The sequence below is a fragment of the Trachemys scripta genome, chromosome 5 (assembly GCF_013100865.1).
Source record: "Trachemys scripta elegans isolate TJP31775 chromosome 5, CAS_Tse_1.0, whole genome shotgun sequence".
Lineage (NCBI taxonomy): Eukaryota > Metazoa > Chordata > Testudines > Emydidae > Trachemys > Trachemys scripta.
In genome coordinates, this window is record NC_048302.1 from 13861144 (window position 1) to 13873737 (window position 12594).

A 12594-nucleotide genomic window follows, 5' to 3' on the forward strand; every position below is an offset into this window, starting at 1 on the left:
CTCCTCATGGTCGGGGATGGTGTGACAACTCATTCTTCATTGGGGTCTGCAGCCAGTGGCTGCCTTGCCACTCCAGTGCCTTGCCTCTTCTTGTGACATGGCCCTCCATCCAGGTCACTTCTGGGGTAGTCCATAAACAAAAACAAGGGGAATTAACACACACAAACTAAGTTAATGGGAGAGAGGGAGGAGCACCTCTCTGTCAGGGTGCATCAGGATCAGGCCCTCCCTTCCCTTAGACAGGGACCTTCAGGCAGTTGTGGTCAGGGAAGCTCCTGCCTTCTCTTATTTATCCTCAGGAGCTGCGGGTCGAAGGTCTGTTCTTGTCCCTGCACGGCCCACAAATGAGCTGTTCTGCTCCAGCCTGTACGTGCCTTTGCAGGTGTGGAAGGGTTGGGCTGGCTGAGCCCAGAGCAGCTCCTTAACCCCCTTGTTGTCCAGTGTGGGGTATGTCTACCCCATCACAGGGTCATAGTGAACAAACAACTCAGACATGAGCTCCCAGTGCAATGCTGTGGAAAAAGGGCTAAAGCAATCCTTGGCTATATTGACTGGGGAATAGTAAGTGGAGTTAGGGGAGATGATTTTGCCTCTGTATATCGCGCTGGTGAGACCAGGACTGGTCAGATTAGATGCACTAATGGTCCCTTCTCATCTTCAGATCTTTGACTCTAATGTTGAATGCCAAATTCCTTAATTTAAATTTGTTTTTAAAATGTCAGTTTGAGACCCCTCTGACATCAGTTTGTCATCCGTGGACTTGCTCCTGATTTTCAGGCCTAAGTTGGCTTTAGCTATTACTTACTAATGTAATAGAAATATATTTATGACTTTAAAAAGAATTCTGTGAAACCAGTTTTTTGAAATTCAAATAATTCTCTGCAGTGTTGTCATCCTAAACAACTTCAACTTTCCGTTAGCACATGAGCGCCAAAAACTGAAAGTGATCAGTCAGTTTTCATCATCTAAGCTTCATGGACTACAAAAAAACCCCACCTTAGTAAAATAAGTGGTAAAAACATGAAGTAGACTTTTAGATGACTTCAGTTTTAAGAATCTAAAGTGGTTTTTGAGCCTCTAGGTGAGAGGACATTCTTTTAAAGTATGAGGTTTATGTTGACAGAGTCCCTGTAAGGGAATATTCTGCAAGATCGTGTCTAATATAGTCTTGCCTAGATTCTGATCTCATTCACGCTGGTATATATCAGGAGTAACTCCATTAAAGTATATGGAATTACTCAAGCATAAAACTAGTGTGAGGTCAGAATCAAGGGGCCTGATTCTCCAGTGCCTTTTGCCTTGTGTAGTTGTTTACCCCTGTGCAAAGCACTAGGAAGAGAGAGTGGTAGAGATTTGCATTCACTTTGTACATTAGCATTCACTGTAGGTGACTGAACAAGGGGCAATTCAGTGAAGAACTGAGCTCAGGAGCTCCCAAGAGCTCTGATCCAAACCCCACTGAGGTCACTGGGAGTCTTTCCTTTGACTAGAGGGCTTTGGATCGGGTCCCAGGAGAACAAAAGTAAAGCATAGCTCTGAAACATACCAGGGCAATTAAAGTTCTGTGATTATTAGCAAAGATTCAGGGCATCCGTCCTTTCCAGAGGGGAACAGGGAGGGTTTCTGCATTTGCAGCTGCAAGCCCACATGTACACCCCTTGTGGTTCACTTCCTTGCAGGTGCAGTTTGATGAGTGGGAGGACACCAAGGCCTGCATCATTGCTATCAGTGATGATGATGTCTTTGAGAACACGGAGAGCTTCACCGTGGAGCTCAGCATGCCAGCCTATGCCCTGCTGGGGGAGATAACCCAGGCCAAAGTCATCATCAACGACACAGAGGATGAACCCACTCTGCAGTTTGACAGGAAGACTTACCATGTCAACGAGAGTGCTGGCTTTCTGTCCGCACCCATTGAAAGGAAAGGTTTGTGGTATTAGATATAATAACAATGATACTGCACTTATATAGCACTGCTCAGCACAGGAGCTAACGCTGCTTTACCAACACTAACTAAGATTTGAAATTCCATTGTGTGGTGATAGGCCCATTTTATAGATGGGTAAACTGAAACATACAGAGATTACATGACAAGGTCCTACAATAAATCAGTGACGGAGCCAAGAAGGCAACTTGGAAGCCCCAATCCCCAAATTCCTGCTTTCACCATTGGTCAACACTAGAGCAAACGCATCAGTTGTGAACAATAACAGGATTTACCTCTCTAGTGCAAAATTAGTGCCTTCTGTGTCACGGGAGATAACAGTAGAACTTGCTGCTACATTCAGAGTCTTTAGTCCCATCTCTGATGTTGCTTTTGATGGTAGAATTTTAAAACATAAAAGTGTTCAGTTGGCATTTTTATTGATTGAGATGTTGGTCCCAATCCTGCAGCCTCTTTTCACAGGAGTAGAAGTACAACAAGGACTGTTTACATGAGGAAGGGTGGCAGGAATGGGCCTCTTGTGCTTGTCTGGACTCAGTTTTATCTCATCTGGCTCCATTGCTCTTTGAAGTTAGCAGGTTTTCCCAGCTTTCAAGCGAGTCGATCTTCCCTTCTGGTGGGCAGATATCAGAGCTCAAAAAGAGAGGGGAAAAACGGGGTTACTTCCTTTCTTTTTAAAAATGTAGCATTATCCACAGGGAAAAGGATATCTGAAAATAAAGGAAAGAGGGCAATGGGGATGGCCTGGTTTTCCTTTATAGATTCAATAATTGAGTTTAGGCCTGCTGTCTTAGGGCCCAGTCCAGCTCCTACTGAAGACAGAGGGAACAGAAGGAAACCAGGATATCTGTTGGCTTCTTCCCTATGTTTTGGGTGCTGTACTTCCCTTGGAATGCAGTGTTGCTGCAGGTAGTAGGAGACATGCCCTCTTCGATCTCTGATTTCAGTCGAGTAGCAACAGAAGGCAACAGTTGGAGTTGAGTGTCCAGAGATTCAACTGGTTAAAAATATCAAAATGTTCTTTTGAATTCATGATAGGCCAATTTCTGTATATGGTTAAGAGCAGAAGGAGTGTCCCTTTGAGAACACCCTTGCATAAATATTTTCCCCTTATTCTCGAAATTACAATGGATTGTAATTTGGATTACGATGTTTGAATGTCTGAATTTATCCAGTTTGTCGGAAATTGTTTTCCTAATAAGATTAGGAAACTCAGTTTCCACACAAGCATTCCTTTATCAGTTCAAAGGCCTCTTGGTGGTGACTGCACACAATGTACAAACTTAAGCATATATATCTATATTCTATACCCAACAGCAATACAGTTATAATTACTGGCCCAAATACTCTCAACAGGTCTAGGCCTGGGAGGTACCTTCCCATCATGCTATTTTCCAGAGGGGTAAGGAAAGGCAATCACAAAGAACCCCTAGATACCTTGCTTTTTATATACTATGACAAACAAGTGATGTCATGGCTGGTTATTGGACCTTAACTAAAGCTAGATGAGGGAGTTTTAGAGCAGAACCCTGCCCCTGGCTTGGTCAAGACAAGATTCCAGGTTGAGCCCCTTTCTTTTCAAGGTTTCCTCCTTATCTCATGTTGCTGTATTTCTTTCTAACTACTAAACTATGCATTTCTTTATAATAAACTAAACACACCCATTATTTCCTGCACCTGGTGCCCAATTCCCCATGTTTTCTTTATTTCTGTTACCTCAACCCACACCTTAAATGAGATAACACTGGTATGTTCAGGGAAACTACAGGTTTAACGCAAACAATCCCTCCTTCTTCTTCTTCTTTTTTTTTTTTTTGGTCACATGCTTCAGGCCTATCACTTACGTTGAGATCCAAACTCAGTTTAAACCCAGAGTTCATTCAGGTCTAATGTGGGCCTATGTTCCTCCACAGCAAATGAAGCCTCATATAATTTTCTGACAATAACACTTCTGTCCCCGTGGATGTTACATTGTAGGGGATGCCAGCAGCATCGTATCTGCTCTTTGCTACACCATCTCCAAATCTGCTAAAGGCAGCAGCCTTTACGCACTGGAGTCGGGGTCTGACTTTAAGTCTAGGGGGATGTCGAATGAGAACCGTGTTATTTTGGGGCCCGGTGTCACCATGTCAACCTGTGACATCAAACTGATCGATGACAGCGAGTACGAGGAGGAGGAGGAGTTTGAAATTGCCCTGGCGGATGCCTCTAGTAATGCGCGCATAGGGAGCGTGGCTTCGGCCAAGGTGATGATCAGTGGCCCCAACGACGCCTCCACCGTGTTCCTGGGAAACGCAACTTTTACTGTCAACGAGGATGCAGGTAAGGGAGAGCAGTAATTCCACTGGGTCTGGGCTTGTTGTCACTGTGAGATACTTGCCGTGGAAACACTGCTTTACCAGTGGGGGTTGTAAAGAACTGAACCTTCCAACCAGATGTGTGCGGTGGAGGAAAAGAGCGGCAGCTATGGCACTTCCTCATCCTGCCCCACAAGTTAGAGCTGAGCTTTGGTTCTTACTGTCTGCAAGGCATTATCCTTTCTGTAGAGCCATGGACCGAGTCACGGTGAAGGAAAAGGGCAATGGCCCCTATTGACATTTCAGATGTGTGTTTTTCTCATGTCCAGCTAAGTTCTAATCATGGCTTTAATATGTGTTACTTCACCTCCAGGCACCATTGACATTCCAGTGATCCGGCATGGTACTGACCTCTCAACCCCCACCTCGGTGTGGTGTGCCACTCGGACTTCAGATCCACCCTCGGCCAGTCCAGGAATTGACTATATCCCCAGCTCCAAGAAAGTAGAGTTCAGGCCAGGCAGAACTGAGGAGGTATTGGACAACACACCCAGTGCTTAGATGGAGCAGATTTCAGTCTCTGTCTCTTATATAATTGCTGTACTCAGTGTTTTTGAATGTTAAATTTACTGCAGTTGTTTAGTTACAGAGGTTTGGGGACATTAGGAATAAAAGAGACATAAGTATTTTTTTTATAGATACAATTGATCCCACACCAGTACAGCTGCATCAAGAGTCATTTTAATCAAATAAAGAAACACATAAATGGCAGAAGAAGTTGCAGCAAACCTTCCCAAGCAACAGCCAAGAACAGCCTGATTTCCCATGTAAAATCCCCATTTCCAGACTGCAGGCTTTTACTGATGTTTCAGTGCTACCTGGTGTTCCCCATCTGACTCTTATATCCACCTGTTCTCTCTTGCCATATCCTTCGATTGTAAGCTCTTTAGGGCAGGAGCCCTCTTTTCATTATGTGTGCGTAGCACCTACCACAGTGGGGCCCCGATACAAAAACGTAACATTAATTTTATAAAGCCCAGTGATACTCAGGGCCTGTTGGCCAAGTCACGTTGTTGATTTTGTCCCATTATGCCACAGAGTCTATGGAATCCCCAGTTATTCAGCCCATTACTAATCCTCCTCCATTTGTGGGCGGTCACAATTTGTAATGCTTAGAGAAGCTGAACTTCTCTGACTGTCTGTTTTATAGTGACCAAAAATGTGCCAGGCACTTCACAGGACACATAGAAAGACAATGGTCCTGCCCCCCAAAAGCTTACAAGGGGATATCTTAAAAGGCACAAATGGCAATTAAGCACCATACTCCCATTGACTTTCAGTGGGAATTAGGTGCCTTGTGCCTTTGAAAATCTCCTGTGCACCTTAACATTCTAGACATGAGGATGACAACTACAATAATGAGGTGGAGCTGGGATGAGGAAAGGGGAGGGTTACAGCACAGTTACTCTCTGCTCGTATTGCTGAGTTACCTGCTAGGTTTGTATTGAAGCCCCAGTAGCTGAAGCTGATGAGAAGGAAGAATGGTCTGGTGGTTGGGGCGCTAGCCTGGGACGTGGGAGATCTCTGTTCAATATCCACAGACTTCCTGTGCAATGGGGGGCAAAGTCGCTTGGTGTCTTCATTCCCCATCTGTACAATGGGGATACCAGCACTGCCCTACCTCACGGGAGTAGTGTGAGGATACACACATTAAAGATAGTGAGGCGCTTTGAGACTATGGTAATGGGAGCCCTATAAGCACCTACAATAGATAGATGAATCAGGCATTTTGGATTAATATAAATCTAGTCAAATCAAGTTGACATTCTGGTTAGAGAAGGTTCAGCTGAAAGAATCTCTCCAGGATAAAGGTAGAGCCTTACCCTTTGATACAATGTGCATTTTATGTGAACAACAGTGTATTTGCATGAACTGTTGCTGTTTGTTCACTTAGAAGAGCCCACATTTAGTGACATTACTCAGATCACCTAAGGATGAATCCCAGGGTATTTTCTCTTTCTCACCAAAGGAGGATAACCGGTTTTATAACCTGGTTCTTTTACTTTTCCTCTAGTACTGCACCTTGACAATCCTGGACGATGCCCAGTACCCAGTGATTGAAGGGCTGGAGACGTTTGTTGTATACCTAAGCTCACCCCATGGGGCTGAATTGACCAAACCTTTCCAAGCTATAGTGGCCATTAATGACACCTTCCAAGATGGTAAGCTATACAGTGAATCTATATCGAATCCATTCTAGCTCCTTCCTTTACATATTTCCCTCGTGTACTAAGAGAAATTGGAAAACACCCAGGATGCTTTTGATGACATCATGCAACACGTTCCATGTTACCTGTCCTTCATCGTTTCTTTGTCCTCAAGAAATTAAGGTCTGTGGAAGAGCAAAATAAACTTCCTATTTTCTCCTCCCATTTGGGGCCAGACTTTGTCACCCTTGCTCACAGTGAGTGGTGTCTTCCTCGTATGGTCCCATTGAAACCAGTCGTGCTTCATGAGAAGTCAGTCTCTATTCAGTGTGGGTATGGGCATGAGAATCTGGCCCTTTTTTAGCAGCTGGGTTGAAGCTTACATGTATTCATTTCAACTCACAGTATTTTTCCTTCCTCCTGTGTTTTAAACATGATCCTGACCTCTGTGATTTTCTCCTTGGGAGGTATCTGCTTACTAAAGAAATGCATCAGTCACATAACCCCAGAAAAACTGCTCTGTCATAACCTGTAATTGTCTCTGCTCCTGAACCGTCTGCTGAGATTTGTCCTCTTGGCTTCAGGCTTTTTCTACCCCTCGCCACAGAAGATGTCATGATTGCAATAATGCCCTAAGAACAATCACCTATCTAAGTATTGCCCATTCTTTGTATGTATCCCCAGCATACAGTATGCATACCACTCAGACACATATACCTTAGGGCATGGTTAGTTCGCCGGTACGTGCAGAACAGGTGGTTACCTCAGGCAACAAAATATTAGGGAAAGCAAAATGTTCGGTAACTTTTTGTGTGGGTGACTCAGGGTTGGTAGGATGAGAGATTTGCTTCTTTATCAAGAGCAACAGAATCTCCAGTTCCCAATGAGAGCAATGATCAGCTGCTTGGTTCAAGTCAAGAATACTCTTCGTGAGCACAGTTGACTGTCTAATCAGACATCTCACGGCATGACTATCAGCCCCACATGGTGGTACTTCAATACATTGCATGCTTGCGTTGGTCGCTATTTAGCTTTTATCACAGTACAGGGGTGGATGTTGTTGTGCCCTCTGCAGTACCCAACATGCAGTTTGGCAAGGACTGGTATGCTGTGAAGGAGAAGGAGGGTGTCCTGCACATTCCCATCATCCGCACCGGAGACCTGAGCTATGAGTCCTCTGTCAGGTGCTACACCCGCAGCCAGACAGCAGAAGTCATGGAGGACTTCGAGGAGAGGAGAAATGCGGAGGAGTCTCGCATCACTTTTTTGAAAGGAGAGAAGGCGAGTTAAACCTAACTGGGTTGGGGGAGGACCAAGAACAATCAGCAGAGTAGGTTTTGAAAAGCCGGATGTTCTCCTGGGCACTCTGTTGTTCAGAGGCTTTACCAGACCCCCTTTCGCAGAAGTAATACTTCAACTGCTTGTATTAGCTATTGTTACTGTTCTGGAATTAAAAGATGAGTCCATGGAGAATCTGCATTTAACAATAAATATTAGTTACCACATAAAAAGCAAGGGTTGGGTATCAATAATACTTAGCATTACAGCTAGTGCTTTTTGATTAGATAGTCTCGGAGTACACCCGAGGACCAGCGGTAGTGAGTAAGAAGTGCCATTTTTCCACAGCCACTTTTCATCATATAGGTGCACTTTGATGTCCACGCAGTTTCTAAGGCTTCTTTCATCATTTAATACACTGTGGTGTTAAATGCTAGGTAGTGAGGAAACACTAATCTTCCATTAAATTCAGAGGAATTATTCGAGTTAGTTGCTAGTCTTTAACTGATGGTGTACTTGGCTGTAGGTGAAGAACTGCACCATCTATATCAATGATGACTCTGCATTTGAACCCGAGGAGCAATTCCGGATCTATCTCGGCAGTCCCCTGGGAAACCACTGGAGCGGAGCTAGAATCGGAAAGAATGACGTGGCCACCATTACTGTCTCCAATGATGAAGATGGTAAGGGAGAATGGGCAACATTAGGAACTAGATGGGGCAGGTACAATTCCGGGGCAGTCAGTGGAATTTACACCAGGTCTGAATGTTAGTCATTATATGTAAACTGCCTTGAATTAAACGATTGACTTGTTGATCAGCGCTCCATTACATTGTATTAACTCGCATTTAAAGTTGATTCTGAATCTCATGTTAGCGGTACACTGTGGCACATAGATAAAGGACCACTAATGCTAGACAAAACACAGCGTTAGCGTATTTGGAAAGGTCAGGTAAGCCAGCCTATGTGGCTGCTGGAAGGGCAACCCAAAGGAATGAGTGCCAAGCTTATTGTGTGGCTCCTGTCCGCAGCAGAGTGTCAGAGAGCCGTGTCTAGGCTGTAGGCTCCGCCCCTGTATGTCAGGAGTGCCCCTCAAACTTCACTCTGATGTGTGGAGTAGTGCTGATGGGTTTTAAAAGGAGCTATGTCAGGTCAGCCTTGGTTGCTGGAAAGCGTACTGTGATGCAAATTATTTTGAGGCTACTAGAGTTGCTGCAAATATGTGTTTCTGTTCTTCATACCATTTCTCTAGCACCCACCATTGAGTTTGAAGAGGCTGCATACCAAGTACGGGAGCCTCCAGGCCCTGAGGGCATTGCTATTCTAAACATCAAGGTGCTCAGAAGAGGGGATCAGAACAGGACCTCGAAGGTCCGCTGCAGCACCCGTGATGGCTCAGCCCAGTCCGGAGTCGATTACTATCCAAAGAGTCGAGTCCTCAAGTTTAGCCCTGGTAAAGGATACTTGGAATTGAACTATGGGGTGGAGGGATTACTCAGTGACATTTAACACAGGCCAAAGCAAATTCAAATGAAAGGAAAATGTGCAAGTAATTTATACAACAATACTCGGTGTGGGATTTTCAGAAGCATTTGGCATTGGCCCAGCTCTGCTCCCACTGAAGTCATTGTATGTGTCTTGTTTTTCATGGGTGTCTGACTTCACGTATAAGCAAAAACATGAGCTACACCAACCCCTTCTAATGTATTTATGCTTTGGGCTTTGTTCTAGACACATACCCTGCCGTCATATTTAACGCAGCATTTATAATAGGAAACACCTATGTAATCCTTTCAATAATCTTTCCCAGTGTGGGTTGTATTTACTTTTCCCAAATCAGTCATAAGCCTCAGAGGAATTCTTTAAGTACGCTGGAGAGACCACAAAAAGCAGTCAAACGTGACGTTTCGACAGAGCACACACTGGGGATGTCAGGGTTCTCTCCACTTCCCACTGCAGGCAGTTGAGAAAAATAAAAATTGAAAACCAGTGGAGGTGGGGAATTGAGACTCCCATTGGAGCATAGCATCACTTTTCTGCGGGTGCCAAACCACATTCCCCCTCATGCCCTTCTGCATACAATGGACAGTGTTTTGCTGACAGCAATGTTCATGCAGCCAGACAAAGTGTGAGTGAGCAGGGAGTGATGAGTGTAAGGAGACAGAAAGATGGCCTGGCCTGTGTGCTCACAGCGATTGCCTGGCTTTGAACAGATTGGAAGGCCATCCCCAACCACAGCCCCTTTCATGTTTGGTACCATGGAGTCAGCGAATCTCATATTTCATCCCTTCACAACACCCTTGCTGGATGACGAGGGTTTTTTGTAATACAGACACCCCCTGGGTTACGCAAACCCGACTTACGCAAATCCGCACTTATGGAAAAAGTTCCGTAAGCTAGAAATAGATTTTTTTGCGTAATGATCGGGTATACGTTTCCGACTTGCGCAAAATTCGAGTTACGTGAGGCGTTGCGGAACGGAATGCTTGCGTAAGTCGGGGAGCGTCTGTAAACTGTCAATGTTCTGTGTAAGGTTTCAGCCAGGCAGTTGCCATTAAAGTCAGTTAGGAATCCCCTGGCTACAACCCTGCCTTCTGCTATGGCCATAATCCTGCTATCTGAAAATGTAACCCTTCTTCCTGCTGCGGTGATGAAGTCTGAGAATGAGAGTGATTGTAAGAGAGCTGTCAACTGGCAATATTCTCTAACAACACAGACTCCTCAAAGAGCCTGTGTATATAGGAATTCTGCAGAAACCCCTCAAGATCCTACAAGATCACTCAAACCATGGCCCACGGGTCCAACAGCAGTAGCTCTGCATGTTAGAGCCAAAGAGTTAAAACAGAGACACTAGTAACAGAGAGGGGATATATTTTGGATCATAGATTTTTATTACAGTCAGCTAATATAAGACAGGCACTATTAATCCTCATATAGCATCTGCTTGTACGTCTGCCCGGTGATCGATCAGACCAGTCGTTTTAGCTGGAATTTTATTTATGAAATGGGCTCCTGGCTGGAATGGTGCTAAATCATTAGAGTTCAGATAAAACCTGTAATGTGTATTTTATCATAATGTTTCAATGCTCCTGACCTGAGGCAGCTATGCAGTGTTTTATGGGAGCTGTTAGGGTAATGTCAGATGATATCTCAGGTTCTCTGTCTCTCTCGTGTTCATTCACGTAGGGGTGGAGCACATCATATTTAAGGTGGAGATCATGTCTAACGAAGACCGGGAGTGGCATGAGTCCTTTTCTGTGGTGCTGGGTCCAGATGATCCGGTGGAAGCTGTTCTTGGGGATATCACCACTGCAGTAGTTACTATTCTGGATCAGGAAGCAGCAGGGAGCCTTATTTTACCAGCACCTCCCATTGTAAGTAGCAAAACGTGAATGATGTAAGTTAGTGGCATGGGAGAATCTATAGAAAAGCAGAGCACGCAACAAAGCACCCTGGGCTTGCCTGCACTAAAACGTGCAGGCTTGTTAAGCCAAGGCCTTTTAAAAAGCTAGTGTGGAGACTCTCAAATGCTTGATCCAGGCTACAAACATTTGAGGCTAGGCCAGTGGTTCCCAAACTGGGGTTCGCAGAACATTACAGGGGGTTCACTAATGGCGGCCAGAGGACCCCGGGCATTGGAGGCAGCAGGTGGGACTCGGTTGCAGGGCAGACAGCCCGAGCCCCAGGGAGAGCGGGGCCGGGCAATTTGGGCTGGCAGCCCAAGCCCTGCCCAGGTCAGCGGGGGAGCCGGCAGCCCGAACCCCAGTGCTCCGTGCGGGGCTGGCAGCCCGAGCCCCAGGGAGAGCGGGGCCGGGCAGTTGGGGCTGGCAACCTGAGCCCTGCCCCTGTCAGCGAGGGAGCTGGCAGCCCAAACCCCAGCGCTCCGATCAACTTTTGGCTGACTGTAAGAAACGAGTATCCCCTTCTGGCAGAAAAAGCTGCTGCCGTTTTGTTACCATTTTCAACAACATACTTATGCGAGAAAGCGTTTTCCTCCTCTGCACATCTGAAAACCAAATACAGAAACAGACTTGATGCCGAACCAGACCTGAGACTTTATCTTTCTCCAGTGGTTCCAGACTTCCAAGAGCTATGCAGAGCAAAGCAAGCGCATCCATCGCACCGAGGAAATTTAAACTTATATTCATGGAAATATTCATTTTTAGGAGGGGGTTCATGAGATTTCACAATTTAGTGAAAGGGGTTCGCGGGCTGTTAAAGTTTGGGAACCACTGGGCTAGGCTGACCCTCTGTTCATGTGACCAGTTAACTCAAGGTTAAAACTGTAGTGTAGACATACTCTCTGTAGTCACAGCATTCCTCTTTGGACCAGCAGAGGCTCAGGGTAGATTGATCCTGGTATTCCAGGTGGTGTGGGAGGCAGGCAAGGCAGTGAATAGGTGAACAGGCTGCATAATGGTTCTTCACCCACTTCACAGAGGCATGGGCCCATGCTCTCCTGCCATTTGAACTGTGGCATGACTGAAGAGACACAGTTGCTTACATTAAGGTGAGAGGGGATGGAAATTGCCAAGGCAAAAATGGCAGATAATAAGGAAGTAGCATGGGAAAGTCCCACTTAACTAAGGTATTTTCATAAGGTAGGAACCGTTCTAGTGGGCAAATGGCATATAGATGTCTGAGTCTGCTACCACCTCCAAGCTAATGGAGCTTGTCCTTTTGCCTAAAGACAAGCCTTTTTGTCCTTTTACATCCAGAATTCCTGGGTTTATTTCCCTCAAACAGGGAAGTTGTTACATTGGCATTGCCCTTAGTTTGGGCAACGGACAGTATATGCACTGACATGTTCCTTGTGTGCTTCAGCATCCAAAGTAATATCAAATATAATTATGTGGGTAAAATCCCA

General features: G+C 45.3%; 1 protein-coding gene across 5 annotated transcripts in view; it reads left to right on the forward strand.

Annotated features, from left to right (window-relative positions):
• FRAS1 (Fraser extracellular matrix complex subunit 1) overlaps positions 1-12594 on the forward strand; it is a 294329-nt gene that overhangs the window by 253055 nt on the left and 28680 nt on the right. For 4 of the 5 annotated variants that reach the window (XM_034772626.1, XM_034772623.1, XM_034772625.1 and 1 more), the window contains 8 exons: positions 1680-1926; positions 3923-4267; positions 4616-4776; positions 6317-6464; positions 7525-7730; positions 8254-8410; positions 8980-9180; positions 10914-11101. In XM_034772626.1, coding sequence (XP_034628517.1) covers positions 1680-1926; positions 3923-4267; positions 4616-4776; positions 6317-6464; positions 7525-7730; positions 8254-8410; positions 8980-9180; positions 10914-11101 — 1653 coding nt within the window. Of the gene's footprint in view, positions 1-1679; positions 1927-3858; positions 4268-4615; positions 4777-6316; positions 6465-7524; positions 7731-8253; positions 8411-8979; positions 9181-10913; positions 11102-12594 lie in introns of those variants that run through there. The other variant, XM_034772627.1, reaches the window with a different exon arrangement.